We start from the raw sequence: 15269 nt of genomic DNA, 5'->3' as shown, positions 1-15269 counted from the left end.
ATTTCAAACAACCCCCAGGTGACACTGAAGCTTCTGGTCCATGGACCGCATTTTTTGAGTAGTAAGATTCAAAAGTCTCCTATATATACCTCCCGGCCCCCAGAGAGAGAGAGAGAGAGAGAGAGAGAGAGAGAGAGAGAGAGCGCGAGCGCGCGAGCGTGAGCACGTGTGCACGCTAATGAGCATGGGAGAGGGGCAGGGAGGGGGAGAGAATCTCAGGCAGGCTCCACACTCAGCATGAAGCCCAATGCAGAGCTCAATCCCACGACCCTGGGATCATGACCTGAGCCAAAATCAAGAGTTGAATGCTCAACCGACTGAGCCACCCAGGCGCCCCCTCCTATACCTTTTGTGTTTTGACATATTTGATTATATAAAAATGTAAAACTTATTACATGTCAAAAACCACATTAAGTTAAAAGACAATGGATTTGGAAAATACATCTGCAACATCTGACAACATGCATATCTTTTGCATCAATTTTCTATTGCTGTGTAAGAAATTGCCATCCTATGCTTTTCAAGTTTCCAGAACACTAACATGAAAGATAAATTCTTGAAATGGTTTACAAATACCCATAACACATTCCAGCTTCATCACCAACCACTCCTACTCCAGCACCATCACCCATCTTACACGCACACCTATGCTCCAACCATACAACATCCTACACAATTCTAAAATCTTAACTTCTCTAACCTTGCCCAGAAAACACACTTTTGTCTTCAGAATACTGCAAGTCCAAGGAGAAGTGTATCGGTCCTCTCTTTTCTTTCCCCTGATCTTCGGTCTAGTTTGCCTACCTATAAGCCAAGCATTTCATCACTCTGATCCCATGGAACTAAAGTTCCATAGCCTGCTTATTCCAGATTTAGACAAAAAAATATATAGCCCTTCTTCACAATTAACCGCTACTACAACATGTTGTTTCTCGTATATATATATTTTTAAAGATAGGACTATCATAGCATAAAGCCCACCCTTTTAAAGTGTACAATTCAGGTGCACCTGGGCAGCTCAATCGGTTAAACATCTTACTTGGGCTCAGGTCATGATCTCTCCGTTCGTGAGTTCAAGCCCCACACTGAACTCTCCACTCTCAGCACAGAGCTGGCTTTGGATCCTCTGTCTCCTCTCTCTGTCCTTCCTCCACTCGCATGTGCGTGTGCTCCCTCTCTCCCTCTCTCTTTCAAAAATAAACATTTTTTTTAAATAAAGTGTACAACAATTCTTAGTATATTCAGTATACTCAAAGTTGTGCAATCATCATCACTATCTAATTCCAGAATATTTTCATCACCCCAAAAAGAAACCCCATACCCTTTATCATCACCTCAGAGTCCCCAGTCCCCCTTAGCTCCTGTCAACCACTAATCTTTCTCTCTACAGATTTGCCTATTCTGGACATTTCATATAAATGAACTCATACAGTATGTGGTCTTTCTGACTGTCTTTGTTCATGTAGCATGATGTTTTCAAGGTTCATCCACATCATAGGACGTATCAGTCCTCCCTATGTCTAAATAATTCCATTGTATAAGTGAACCATATTTTATCTATTCATCAGTTGATGGACATTTGGGTTATTTCCACTTTTGGCTGCTCTGAGTAATGTTGCCACGAACATGCTTGTTGGTCATAAAAACATGCAAGTTTTTACGTAGACATGTTTTCAGTTCTGTCGGGTACATAATTAAAAGCAAACTTGCTGAATAATATACTAACTCTACACTTGATGCCTGAGGAACTGCCAAACTATTTTCCAAAGCACTGAACCATTTTACATCCCCACCAGCAATGTATGAGCATTTCACTACTACATTTCAACCCACGAAGATGCTATTAATTACTGAACAAAAACAGAGGTGTGCACCTCACCATATTATAATTCTCTACTAAGAATACTGAAATTAGCAAAAGAGAGTATATATCTGGCAAGAATACAAGGAGTAAAATGCTGTAAATCCGAGTGTACAGGTTTCCCCTGCTATCTTGAAAGTAGGACATTCCTATGAAATCTTTTGCAAGCCAAAATGGCATAAGGCGAAAAAGCGATTACCCTTAATTTTTATGAAAAACGTTTGCGCAATCCCAGACCCTCAAAATAACCTTTCTGAGGCTTTTCTAATACCTTAAGACATATCCTGATGATGGATGCACAAAATAAATCGAGATAAAACACAGATGCTCACAGACACAGTTCAAAGCTATGGCAGCATGATACTGAGATGCGGAGTGCAGTTCCCAGGGAAGAAGCTTGGCGGTGCCACTCTCACTGCCCAGTTGCGCACTGCCTCTACAACTGCTTGCTGCAAAACAAACGCTGAAGCTATTTTCGCTTTTCACCTTTTTTCGTGAGAGCAAAACTCTTCTTCAGATTTCTTTTCGTTAAGTAAAAACAGGCACTAATGTAGGTATTTCCTGAAAAACCTGAAGTGGCAATGAGGTGAACCTTCAAAAAGCCGGGGATACCTCTATTGACCAAGTTCAGTGAGTTGACCTCTCAGAGCCAACTATTTAAGCATAAAATAGGGAGACTGTGATGACATTTACGTTGCAGCCGCAGTGAAGATTAAGTTAATAATCCAAGTAAAGGTGTTTTCTAACACTGATTATTGGTGATTCAATCCTGGGCAAAGTATTAGGGGCAAAGGGCTAAATGCCGGATCCCTCCTCTTCCTTCACCGCTCCTTCCCGGCGGGAGGGGTTGCTGAGTGACAGCGGGGGCTGCAGCCACCTCCCTTCTTGGGGAGAGCCGGCCATATGAGCCACGCAGGATAAATTGTTAGAGCTCGAAAAGCTTGGCCAGGTCACTCCGGCCCAACATCAATTCAAGGCGAGAGACTCCGCAGCCTGCTACTTAGCTTAGCAAGTCAGCGCAGTATCTTTCTTCCTTTTTTAATGGTAATAGACACATTTACTATGGTCGAAGCAGGAAAGGAAAAGCAAAGAGAACACAAGCATATCCCCCCGCCCCCGCCACGATTCCGGTCTCTGTCTCTCCAATCCTCCCATAAGGAAAACAAATATGAAACCCGATCCATTATGAACTCTGGAGGTTTATCAATCCCGATGGCCCTCAACCCCCACCCAAGACTCCCCTTATCGGAACCCCCTGGGACAGATGGCGCAAAGCTTACCTGGTGGCTTCCTCCAGCTCGACCTGTCTCTGACCAGGCGCCTGCAGAGGCATAGTAGCCATCGCCTCCTCCGCCTTCTCCCGGCCAGGTGGTCTCAGCCGGGCCGCCCCCGCGCACCCGCCAGGAAATGGGAGGCTGGGGAGGTTCAGGGCGAGGAGGATACAAGGGCGGAGGTGGGTGCATGGGCACATCTCCACCCCCTGGCCCGTAGTAGCGGCCATATGACGGGCCGTCACTGGGGCCGTAGCCCGAGCGCCTCAAGGCCGACATGGGACTCTACTGCCCCGAAGCGCTTCCCGCCCCCCACGACCATCCCATTGCGCAGGCGCCTGCCCGCGAGAGGAACTGGACAGCAGTGAAAGGGGTCGGCCGACAACAGCCAATCCCAGACCCGGTCCCGCCCCTTCGGCTGTCGAGTCCCGACAATTGAGGAACGGAGGTCCGTGACTTTGGGGTCTGGGAAGTAAGAAGGCAGGCGGCAGCACCGCGTTCCTCAATAGGGAGAATACGTCTTCCCTGCCATCTAGTCAATCTAGATTCCTCTTCCCCTTTTATCAGGGATGGGGAAATGTTGTCTCGGGACCGCACGACAGTCCCGCCTCTTCCTGAGGACGGGCACGTGGTACCGGAAGTGGGTGGGAATAATATGGAGGCGTTTCCGGCAGGCCCCGGCTGCTGAAAGCCGGGGCAGAAGTGCTGCTCCTGGTCGGGGTCCTTGTCCCAGTCCCGCCCAGGCGGCGACTGCGGTCGGAGGAAGGTGTTGGACACGCTGGGCCACCGCCGCTGTACACTGCAGCCTTATCTCAGCTCAAAATGAACTATATGCCCGGCACCGCCAGCCTCATCGAGGACATCGACAGTGAGTAGCTCATCTCCCCTGGATGAAGTCTGGGGTGAGATCCTTCCTCCTGGGCGCGTATCTCTTCGGGAAGGGGCTCGTAGAATGAGTCTGGGGCGGGTTGAGTGTGTTTTTGACACAATTCAGGGTGTTTGGCGTTGACATCCTCCACGTGAGTGAAGAGCCGCAAGACGCTCCGTTTGCCCACCCCCTAGCCGTCTACCTCTGCCCTGCCTCTCGCAGCCTCCACCAATCCCGGAGTCGGTAAACCACAAGCTGTAGAATTTAAGTCCTGCTGTGGAAGGACGCGGCTACTGAGGCCCAAACACGAAAATTGCCCTCCCCCCGTCTACTGTCTCCCACCTGCGATATATCGAAGTACCAGGTTGTTAATGGTGGATGAATCAGAATAGAGAAAGGATTCATTAAGAAACGAAAAATTTAAGACCAACAGTAGTTGGACGTAATTGACACTAAACATAGGCTTTATGCTGTGTAGTCATTGCAATATTCTTCTACCGTAAGGGTCTTAAGCACTTTCAGGTTATGATAGTAGAGATCGCTGTCAGACAAGATCTTGATTTTTCTGGAAAGGCTGAATCACTTCCAATTTTTTTTTCTTTTTCTGTTCGACAATTTTCTTTTATTCCTCCTAATAAGACATCTCTTATTGCCAGTAATTGTCCTGAAGATGAGTACAGTCCTGTGCAAAAGAGGAGCCAACTTAATAGTTGTCCTATCTTTCCTTTTTTCTAAGCTCTCATCTGTGAATTATTCCTCAAGCAACATTTTATAATTTTAATCGTGTGATCTGTCTCATTAACTTGTAATTGCTGCAGAATGGTTTACATGGTTTTGAACAAGTCACAACAATCACAGTTACTGTGTATGCAAATTTAAAAAGTGAGTCTGTGTGGCCCCTGGCTGGCTCAGTCAGTAGAGCATGCGACTCTTGGTCTCTGGGTTGTGAGTTTGAGCCCCACGTTGGGTGTAGAGATTACTTAAAAATAAAATCTTTAAAAAAATAGTAAAATAAGGGGCACCTGGATGGCTCAGTCAGTTGAGGGTCCAACTTCGGCTCAGGTCATGATCTCGTGGTTTGTGAGTTCAAGCCCATATGGGGCTCACTGCTGTCAACTTGTCAGTGTAGAGCCTGCTTAGGATCCTCTGTCCCCCTTTCTCCATCCACCCCCCCCCACTTGTGCTCTCCCAAAACTAAATATTAAAAGATAATAATAATAAAATAAAAAGTGAGTCCATGATCATATTCTCTTTTTATCATTGTCTGAAATCATTTTTTAAATCAAAATTAGTGATTTTGCTGTCAAAAGAAAATGTAGTGTGAATTGGACCATATTCATATATGAATAAGAACTGCACAAGCTTATCTGTAATATGTAATGAAATCTTCAATTTCTGTCGTCTGTGGATGCCCTTTTGCCTCCACCTCTCGTTTTGTATATCTGAATTATGTGAGGCCCCTAATACATTCTGCTGTTTTACTAAAAATAATGTAGTAAAGCCCTCTAACCTGTTCTTTGTAGATTCCAAGCCCCTTCCTTTACTAAAAAGTTTGAAACAATTTCTTATGCACCCTTCACTACCCCCACAACCACACATACAATTTCATCTTCTCTCCTCAGTCTTTCTGCATATTCATTCATTGTCTCATCTGAGTAGGAAGTGTTTCTCCCTTTCAGTCTCTTTTATTCCTCTTTCTTCCCACTGCTTCTTCCATTAATACCCTTTTCCTCTCATATCTTCTCTCTTCCCCTAAATTCTTTCCTTCATGTATATTCTTGTGTGTCCATCTCCTATTTTCTCTCAGTTACGTCTCCTCAGCAGACTCCCATTCCTTTTTTCCTATCTTTACCCCCACACCTTTTGAATCTTCTCCATTTGACTCTACTTCCTGAGCACCTCCGTTACCCCTGCAGTGTGATTTTTCTTGTCATCATACTGCTGAAGCTGCATTCTTTTTTTTAAGTTTATTTATTTTGAGAGAGAGTGAGCCGCAAGAACGTGCGGAGGAAGAGCAGAGAGATAGACAGAGAGAGAATTACAAGTAAGCTCTGAACTGTCAGCGTGGAGCCCAAAGCAGAGCTCAATCTCAGGAACCGTGAGATCATGACCTGAGTGGAAATCAAGAGGGTGGACACTTAACCGACTGAGCCACCCAGGTGCCCCTGAAGCTGTATTCTTGAAAGGCAGCAGTCTGATGCCTTCTTCTGGGTTCTTCCCTCCCCTCTGCAGCACTGTGATACTGTTACTACTAGATTCTTAATTGTTTTCTTTTCTTGATTTCGCCAGATTGATACTTGGTGATTTTATTACCTAACTCTCACTATTCCCTAAAATAGGTGGTCCCTTAGGTTCTGTCTTTGGTGTGCTTCTTTCTTTAAATCTCTAAGAGAGTTCCTGGACTTTAATAATTATATCACCTTCCTGTGGACTTATCCAAAATTCTAATTCTGACCTCTTTGACATTCCAGTCTTAACATTTACAACTGCCTGTTGACATCTCTACATAGGTGTCCTGGTTAGCACTTCAGAATCACAAATAGCTAAGCTTCTTTTATTCTTAAGCTTCTTTTATTCCCAACTTTTGATAAATGACCCGCCCTGACATGAAGACTCAAAATTCCTACATTTCCTTAACTCCTCTCTTCAGCACTCACCCCCTCCACCCTCCCACACCTTTACAAACTCAGCTGACCAGTCCCATCATTTCGAACTACATAGTGTTGGGGTGCCTGGATGACTCAATTGGTTGAGCATCCAACTCTTGATTTCAGCTCAGGTCATGATCCCAGGGTTATGGGATCAAGCCCCACATCAGGCTCCTCGCTGAGTGTGGAGCCTGCTTAGGATTCTCTCTCTTCCTCTGCCCTTCTCTTGCATGGATGCTGGCGCTGTCTCTCTCTTTCTCTAAAAAAGAAAAAGGATCACACACAGTCTTAGTTCTCTCTGCCTCTCCATTTCCATTGGGCTTGGCGTAGGTTTCTTTTTAATGTCTCACATTCTGCTCTCCCTTTTCTGCCGTTTCAGTCTTCAGTGTTTTCTTGTGAAGCATAATGCGAGCTGAACCTGCTTCTGGTACTTTTTGGACTTTATCTCCTGTGACTTCCCTTTACACCCCCAACTTTTAGCCAAACGTATGGATACATACAGACCTTTTTTTTTTTCCTGCTGCCTAAATTACAGATTTCCCTTTCTCTCCCCTTCCCTGTCACTCTTCCCAGAGGCCAAAAATTATCTACCTTTCAAGGTTGAACTCAGATACTTCCTCCAGCTAAATAGTTTCTCTCAGTTTCATATAATTAAGATTTGCTTTCTTGTAATACTTAATTATAGCCCAAAGAAGACTACAGATTCCTTCAGGGAAGAATCACTGTCTTGTTTCTCTGTTATGCTTCTAGAAAGTACTTTATGGCATTAAAGAAATTAATGAATTTTGCTACCTATTCTAGCAACTGGCTTATTGTCATTCTTCAGTATCAGCTGAAAGTCACCTCTTCAAAGAGGTTTTTCCTAGCCACTTTCTCTCTCTCTTCATCATACTATCCTGCTGTCTTGTTTGTTATTCCATTGCACTAATCACAGTAGGTCATTTTTTGGTTTTTGTTTGCCTTCCTCCACCAGGAATATAAGTTGATAAGGTTGATCACTTTGAGTCTTCTCTACTGTATATCTCAGCCCCAGAACAACACATAGCTTTCAATAAATATTCATGAATTTTTGATCTAGCTGATTGTCAGCATCCTTATTTCACTTGAGGCATTGTTTTTATTTAAAACCTTCCCTGATTCCAAAGGGTGAAATAGAAGCCCTTCTAAGTTGAGAGGAAAATAATTGTGGAATTAAGATCACAGAGGTCATCTAGACTAAATTTCTCAATTTGTGGATGTAGAAACTGACATGACACTGGGAGGGTTTAACTGCCAACATTAACATCTAGAGCTGGTAGTCATGCTTCCGTGCTCCTCACCCAGTCCTTTGCCCACTCTGCCACACGCTTCTGCTCCTTTTCACCACGACTGTTGTCATCTAAACCCCAGAATACCTTGGTCCTCTTTCTAATTTCCCAATGAACTCTGCCATAAATACATTGGAAGAGGAAGTGGTGGAGCTTAAATTGCTATTAACTTTTTTTTTTATTGTTAATACTGTAAACTAGTCCTGAAGCTAACAGTTCTCATTTTTTAAAGATCTTTTTTCCTCTCCCCAGAAAAGCATTTGGTCCTGCTTCGAGATGGAAGGACACTTATAGGTTTTTTAAGAAGCATTGATCAATTTGGTATGTACTAGTTGTGGAGTCTTATCCTCTGGATAATGAGAGACACCATTGTTATGTATTTTTGTGTTAATTCATGTTGAAATTGACTTACCTGCAGCTTTCTCAAGTGTCTGGCATAATGGAATACTGTTTTGAGTCATTACATCATTGTTTTCTAAATTATGATTAGGTGATTCAAAAGCTAGTATTTACAAGTTCGTATTTCTAAAACTGGTTTTCACTAGAACATACGATTACAATGTTTTGGACTGTTTTTTTATTTTCCCCAGTAGAGGGAGCCAAATGATAGAAATAAACTCAGTCCACTGAAAAAGCTGCTCATTTGTACATTGGCTTGGGTGCCACTACTCTTCAAAGCAGTTCCTGCACTGAAGGTAATCCCTCCCTGTCCAATGAAAGTTGGATAGAAGGTATTTCCAGAAGCTTTTTAGGGATCCCAACGTTAAGTTCAAGATTTTACACTTTAGGGATACATCAGACTCAAGAGTCGTGATCTTTGTTTTGCACCTTGCATTTTTCTAAAGAGATATATATTTGCTTCTGTTTCAAGGAACTTCTCAGTTCATACCAACATTTGTTGGATCTCTGCTAGTGGATTTGGGCATGGGGAAAAGTAACATAATTGAAACACTTTATAGGAATTGGGGAAGATAACATAGATATTTGCTTTTCTTCAAATAAGACAAATAGTACCAATTTTAAAAGAAAAGTAGTTACTCTTAACAGATTAGAGTTCTGAATCTTAAGTCAAATTTGTCTAATTATTTTGGGGAGGGAGGGAAGTAGCAAATTCTTTATTCTCAGTTTACCAGGTATGGTTATCTGACAGTGTGAAAAAAAGTTTTTGTATGTCATAACCCATGGATACCTGCACTGGGTTAAATGAATCCTAAGTACTGAAACAAAGTTAAATTTTTGGTAAATCGTCATATACACATACCCACACAACATACAGAGATTGCTTTTGTCTTAAAAAGTTTTGATATCTGCAGTTGTTTAGGCTTTAGAGTCTTCCAAGTGCCCTACTCCTTTGTATTTTCTTACAGTCATGTTGATATTTGCAATTTAACTGATAAAGGAAGTTAATTTTTGTGACTGATTCCCACCAACATTCATGCATCAGTGCAACATAATCCCAAATGCTCTCTCAGTTTGCAATTGTTTAGAAGTCTCTCCCAAGTGGTATGTCTTAGTGAAATAGGAGAAGACTATTTCAAATTTTAGCTTTTGACCAGAATTAGAAAGTTTTAAAATCATGTTCAGCTAAATCTTTTCTACTCAACTGATTATTTGAGTTGTGGACCTTTACCCAATAATTTGAACTAAATATCTTTGTTTCTTCCCTATACACTTATAGCTAATTTAGTGCTACATCAGACTGTGGAGCGTATTCATGTGGGCAAAAAATACGGTGATATTCCTCGAGGGATTTTTGTGGTCAGAGGAGAAAATGTGGTCCTACTAGGAGAAATAGTAAGTGAAAACTGTTAAGCTGCTGTGGGTCTTGATAATCATGCTAGTTAGGTTTCTTTTTGTCTTTTCAAGAAGGAAAAAATACATTTTTAACGTTTCTCCCAGCTTCTCATAGGAAACCACCAAATTAGCTTAGGAAAGCTAGAGTGGTAAAAGGAAAATTACAGAGAATAATTAACTTTGTTTCAGTGCCTCTTGGCATTTTAAAGATTTTGATCCCATTAGCAGCAAAGTATCATTGATTTTACCGGATACAAAAATACCATCTGGTACAAATATGTTCATTAATATATTATTTCTGTTATCTTTAATAGCAGAAAATTGAAAAACTTAATACCTAACTAGAGATGAATAGTTCAATAAAGAATGATTTATATACACTGGAATATTTTGCAGTCATTTAAACAATTGGTTACAAGTAGGTTTTCATGACATAAAGCTAATGAGCAGGGTTTGGGGGAAAGACACATTGCATGTACAATATGATGTCCCTGTTTTTTAAGGGGGGAAGGGGAAAGAATGGCTGTAGGAGAAGCTATCTGTTACCAGTCCTGAGAATAGAGTTCAGCTTCACTTGGATTCTTAGCTCACAACTAAAGAGGTAGCTGTGTATCTATGCCAGGAAGACCAGTTGGCAGGTGAAAAGTCTTCTAACCTGTTATACTGTAGATCTGTGTGTGTGTAAATACATAACTGTGCATATACATATATGTAAGCATATATACATATAAAACTATTAGAAAATCATGTATAACTATTAGAAATACACTTTGTTTTTTAGCTTTTTAAGTTTTTTTTAATTTTTAATTTTTTATGTTTGTTTATTTTTTGAGAGAGAAGGAGAGCACAAGCAGGGGAGAGACAGAGAGGGAGACAGACAGAAACTGAAGCAGGCTCTAGGCTCTGAGCTGTCAGCACAGAGCCTGACACGGGGCTTGAACTCACGAACTGTGAGATCATGACCCGAGCCGAAGTTGGACACTTAACGGACTAAGCCACCCAGGCGCCCCTTATTTTATTTTATAAAGTCTATTTACTTATTTTGAGAGAGAGTGAGTGTGTGATTGGGGAGGGGCAGAGAGAAAGAGAGAATCCCAAGCAGGCTCCAACACGGAGCCTGACGTGGGGCTACATCTCACCAACCATGAGATCATGACCTGAGCCAAAAAATCAAGAGCGGATGCTCAACTGACTGAGCCACCCAAGTGCCCCTTAAGTTTTTAATTCCAGTTAACAGAAAAGTTACTGAGGCCAAGATATACTGAGATTGTTATATTAGTTTCAGGTGTACAATATAGTGATTCACAGACATTTTTAAAAGAAGATAAAACTTGACTTCATGTTTTACATAAAATATTTACTTAAAAATGCTTTCTTTAAAACCTTTGACTTTGCTTCTGATTATTGGGTTTGTCAGGAAAATCAAACTAAAAAACTTTGGCATTTGCTTAATTTTATCCTTTCCTATTTTGTTTTCAATGTAGTTTCTCAACACCTACCCACATCTTAAGTTAGGTTTACATAAGTCTTTGGAGTGGAGTGGTTTGGTCTGTAGCAATTTTCAATAATAAGCCATTTGAGAAAGTAAGAAGATAATTCTGCCAGGATCAGGTTGGTTTAGAGACCTCATGTTGAAACAGCTAGAGATTACTGATCAATATTATCAATAAATAGCAGTATTGCTAAGTGCTGCTATGAAATGTATGAAATGGTTTTTTCTAATTTTTAAAATGTTTTTGTGGTTGCTATTTTTGGTCCATTAGATCATTTTTTGCACTGTTCAGCAGTGGAAATTGTCATCCCGTCATAATATGTAAAAGTTGAAATACAGCACTCTGGTACCCTGGGGTGTGGGGAGTGGGGCTAGTAAATGTTAAGTTGTTGCCAGTATATTAAGAGAGCTAACCCCTCTCTGGACAGTAGGAGTGTGGGTGATTATTTTTCCTTTGTTTATAATTTTCTCAATCTATTGTTTAAAGAGTAAACATATTACTTTGCTATCAGAGGAAAAGATTTAAGTTAAAATATTCATACATACTCTGCTTTGGTTTTATAGTTGTAAACACCACAGAAATGCTTTGTGTGCCAGTTAACGTTGGCACAAATGTACCCCTGTGTAGATGTATATGTGTGTGAGGAGGAATGACCTTGCATTTGTTCTTGAAGGTTCATTGTTTCCTAGGGGCCCTTTTGTGGAGAAAGTACTCTTATATGTTAATTGTTTGGATGCTGCAAAATTTCTACAGTGGTACCACTAAACTAACGGCTCAAGTAAGTTGAACCGTACACAGCTTATGAAATCAATAGTCAGTGTGAAGAAACCAAGTACCAGCCCTAGGGAAGCTCATACCCAGAAACCATTTAGATTCTGTGAACATCTTGTTTAAGAAGTCCCTGGATTCTGCCTCAAGGACAGTAATGCACACAGCCTTAAGTAGTAAGACTGCTTGTTGGGAATTGGCATCATCAAACCACATGCATAGCTTGATGAATAGCATATTGAAAAGTCCAAGAAGCAGTACACCGGGCTAAGACCTTACCTTCCCTGCAGCTGCTACCCATAGATTGTGAGGGCAGGTTTCATTTGATTAGATATGTTTTGCCCAGTACAGTTAACATTTGACCCAGGGCAGGACTTGTGTAATTTATTTGGCTTTCTTTCTAACCTCTCTGGTGAGAATCTTCCATCTGCTGTCACTGCCTGTGGCTTTCGAGGCCTTGGCAGGCATGTGAAGTGTTAGTATCCGGGGTAGGCTGGAGCATCTGGAGCACATCGTCGATGTGTTGATGCCTTCCCAGAATTTTATTACTGAAAATCATAGAGGAAGAGAAGAATACCTGTGTGTATTGGCCTTCCATGTTACAGAAACACAGAATTGTTTAAGGAGAATAAACAATCTGTGGATAATGAGATACTTTTATAGCAAGGTTCTGCATGAAAGGTTAGTTATCAAATGTTTGTAAGGTGTTCAGACATAAAAATATTAAGCATATGATGCCAGAGTAAGTGAAAAAATTAGTTAATGTTTGCATTGTAGATTTTTTTTAAGTCAGTATATACATAGAAAAATTGGAAGGATGTTTACCAAAATATTGTTCTATACTGGAATTTAGATAATCTTAAAAAAATTTTTTTCTGCTGGTCTGTTTTCTAAATTTCATACAGTGAGCGTGTATTTTTAAAATAAGGGGGAAAATGAGGCACTTGGGTGGCTCAGTCAGTTAAGCGTCTGACTCTTGACCTCAGTTCAGGTCTTGCTCTCGGGGTCGTGAGTTCAAGCCCTGCACTGGAGGTGGAGTCTACTTAAAAAATAAAATAGGGGAAAAAAAACTTTTTTTTTTAATGCAAAAATATTTTCAATTAAAATAGTGGAGCCAAGCTGATTTTTAGTAACCTAACTGGTCTAATGAGGTTTTCCCTAGAAGACTTGTTGTCTTTGGGTGGGGGTACGTCTTTGAATCAGTGTTCTCTACCTTAGTGAGCCACAACCCCCAGAAATTAAGCTGACTTTGATCATGTAAAAATACAAAACTTATCTAAAGCCATCTTGGCCTCAGTAACTTTTCTCTTGTGTCCTTTGGGGCTGGGGAAATAGCTGTTCATACATATATATGCATATATGTCATCTTTTTAAGAAGAACAGTCCTTGAGTAATGTAGGACTTCAGATAACTTAAAGCTTTCTATACACACTGGTACTGATCCCCAATACTGTGTTCATCTAAGTATGTATTCTGTAGTAGTGTTGCCATTTCTCTGTCCTCAGGAGAAGGATGTTTCAGCCGTGTCACAATCATGAAAAATAACCCAAGCCTGGCATAGGAATCCATTTGCCTAAAGATTTATAATGTTTTCTATTCTTGGTCGTCAGTGGAAGTTTTTCAACCCTGCTTATTTTGTAGGACTTGGAAAAGGAGAGTGACACACCCCTCCAGCAAGTGTCTATTGAAGAAATCCTAGAAGAACAAAGGGTAGAACAGCAGACCAAGCTGGAAGCCGAGAAGCTGAAAGTTCAAGCTCTTAAGGATCGGGGTCTCTCCATTCCTCGAGCAGATACTCTTGATGAGTATTAAGTCATTTGCTCAGAGGCCATTGCTCTTGAGGCTCTCACTGAATGAAAGTGACATCCTGGTCTCCTCACACGTTTGACTAGAGACTGTAGAGTTTGGAAAGTCATTTTTATTTTGAATTCTTTCGCATGTGCAACATGAAGAAATCGCGTGGCTTTGTTGTTTTTTTTCCTTTTTAATGACAAAATCATTGTTTAAGAAAAACCAGTAGCAAGGACTCCTTTCACACGTCACTGTGGAGCCAGCAACTACTTCTTTATGTTGTTCTTGTTCCAAATTAGCGTTCACAGGAGACATTCTTCATTTACTTGTAAATAAAATATGAATCTCCAAACTCATGTTATTTCCCAAGTTTGAGTTGCCTCCAGTGAATTGACAAATTAAGTTTCTGTTCCCAAAGGTAAATGCTGTCCACGGACTGCGACTGCTCCGTTCTGTGAGAGTTCCAAGTTGCTAGTGAGTTGTGAAGGAACATTTTCAGGTCCACCCCTCTCCCCTTTTCGTATTTTTGTCTGGTAAGAAAAACGCATTTTCAGGCTTGAGGAAGGAACTTTCGGTCCAGGTATGCAGTTACTGATGAGAACAGAAGCCTCAGTTTTGAGAAACAGCATCCCAACTGTATTTGCTGTCCTGCTTCACCGACAGCTATTCCAAACTGTGTTCCCATGAGATCCAGCACTTTACGAAGGTGACTTCTTCTCTAAATCTTCTGTTAATTTCATGAGGTTTTCCTGTTCTTCGGGTTGAGTCTTGAGCCTCTTCTATGTACTCAAAAAGCACAAATGAAGTGGTGTTTCAGTGGCTGGTAATCTAGGTTATTCCCGGCTAACAACCCATGCGGATGCCACTTTGCTGGCATGGTGCTGATTGTACAGGGAGTGTAACAGACCGTGTTTTGAGAGTGCAATGTAGTGTGATGGGCAGCATACTGAACTAGGAGTTCAAACACACTGGTTGGTAACTCTGTTCTCTCTGCTAATCTCTCTGACTCCGTTTTTGTTTTTGTTTTTAATTTTTTTTTAACGTTTATTTATTTTTGAGACAGAGAGAGACAGAGCATGAACGGGGGAGGGTCAGAGAGAGGGAGACACAGAATCCGAAACAGGCTCCAGGCTCTGAGCTGTCAGCACAGAGCCCGACGTGGGGCTTGAACTCACGGACTGCAAGATCATGACCTGAGCCGAAGTCGGCCACTTAACCGACTGAGCCACCCAGGCACCCCTGACTCCATTTTTTTTAAATGTGGAATTACTCCAGATAATTTCCTTTTTGTAGTCTGTTGAGCAAAGAACTTTTCCTTAGATATTTGTATCCAATCCCTATGTCTGAATTATTGACAGTATTAAATATACTTAACGTTTTACAGGTTCAGGTATTTTTAAAACTGCCCCAGATACCTGTAAACCATTTGACTGCTGAGCTATGCATCATTGGATTGATTTTAAAGTAG

The 15269-nt window shown here is 41.3% G+C and overlaps 2 protein-coding genes across 11 annotated transcripts in view; one reads left to right on the top strand and one right to left on the bottom strand.

Moving 5' to 3' along the window:
* Positions 1–15269, bottom strand: part of BAG4 (BAG cochaperone 4) — a 49064-nt gene that overhangs the window by 28998 nt on the left and 4797 nt on the right. For 4 of the 6 annotated variants that reach the window (XM_049631436.1, XM_049631433.1, XM_049631437.1 and 1 more), the window contains one exon: positions 4343–4682. In XM_049631436.1, coding sequence (XP_049487393.1) covers positions 4343–4405 — 63 coding nt within the window. In that variant the 5' untranslated portion in view covers positions 4406–4682. Of the gene's footprint in view, positions 1–3141; positions 3596–4342; positions 4683–12415; positions 12559–15269 lie in introns of those variants that run through there. The other 2 variants (XM_049631434.1, XM_049631432.1) reach the window with 2 other exon arrangements.
* On the top strand, positions 3613–14157 carry LSM1 (LSM1 homolog, mRNA degradation associated). 5 transcript variants are annotated; one of them, XR_007457983.1, is made up of 5 exons: positions 3616–4000; positions 4127–4243; positions 8208–8276; positions 8546–8650; positions 9634–9724. XR_007457983.1 is itself a non-coding variant. In XM_049631447.1 (4 exons), the coding sequence occupies exons 1-3, from the start codon at positions 3702–3704 to the stop codon at positions 8266–8268; spliced, it is 477 nt and encodes a 158-aa protein (XP_049487404.1). In that variant the 5' UTR covers positions 3616–3701; the 3' UTR covers positions 8269–8276; positions 13652–13734. The 5 variants fall into 5 exon arrangements, 4 of the variants coding, with proteins under 4 accessions (XP_049487408.1, XP_049487404.1, XP_049487405.1 ...); XM_049631447.1 differs by lacking the exons at positions 8546–8650; positions 9634–9724 and adding an exon at positions 13652–13734; XM_049631448.1 differs by lacking the exon at positions 8546–8650 and having other exon boundaries at positions 9634–9649.

This window comes from Panthera uncia, chromosome B1, assembly GCF_023721935.1.
Source record: "Panthera uncia isolate 11264 chromosome B1, Puncia_PCG_1.0, whole genome shotgun sequence".
In the NCBI taxonomy this organism is placed as follows: domain Eukaryota; kingdom Metazoa; phylum Chordata; class Mammalia; order Carnivora; family Felidae; genus Panthera; species Panthera uncia.
Note: the sequence above shows the minus strand (reverse complement) of the source record. Positions and strands in the feature narration are given on the sequence as shown.

What these genes read in the sequence shown, in the direction of transcription:
- LSM1 (XM_049631447.1), top strand. Translation starts at nt 3,702, where the DNA reads ATGGGGAAATGTTGTCTCGGGACCGCACGACAGTCCCGCCTCTTCCTG. An exon ending in CCTCATCGAGGACATCGACA is followed by an intron (nt 4,001 to 4,126) that starts GTGAGTAGCTCA and finishes GACACAATTCAG; the next exon opens with GGTGTTTGGCGTTGACATCC. An exon ending in CTCCACCAATCCCGGAGTCG is followed by an intron (nt 4,244 to 8,207) that starts GTAAACCACAAG and finishes TCCTCTCCCCAG; the next exon opens with AAAAGCATTTGGTCCTGCTT.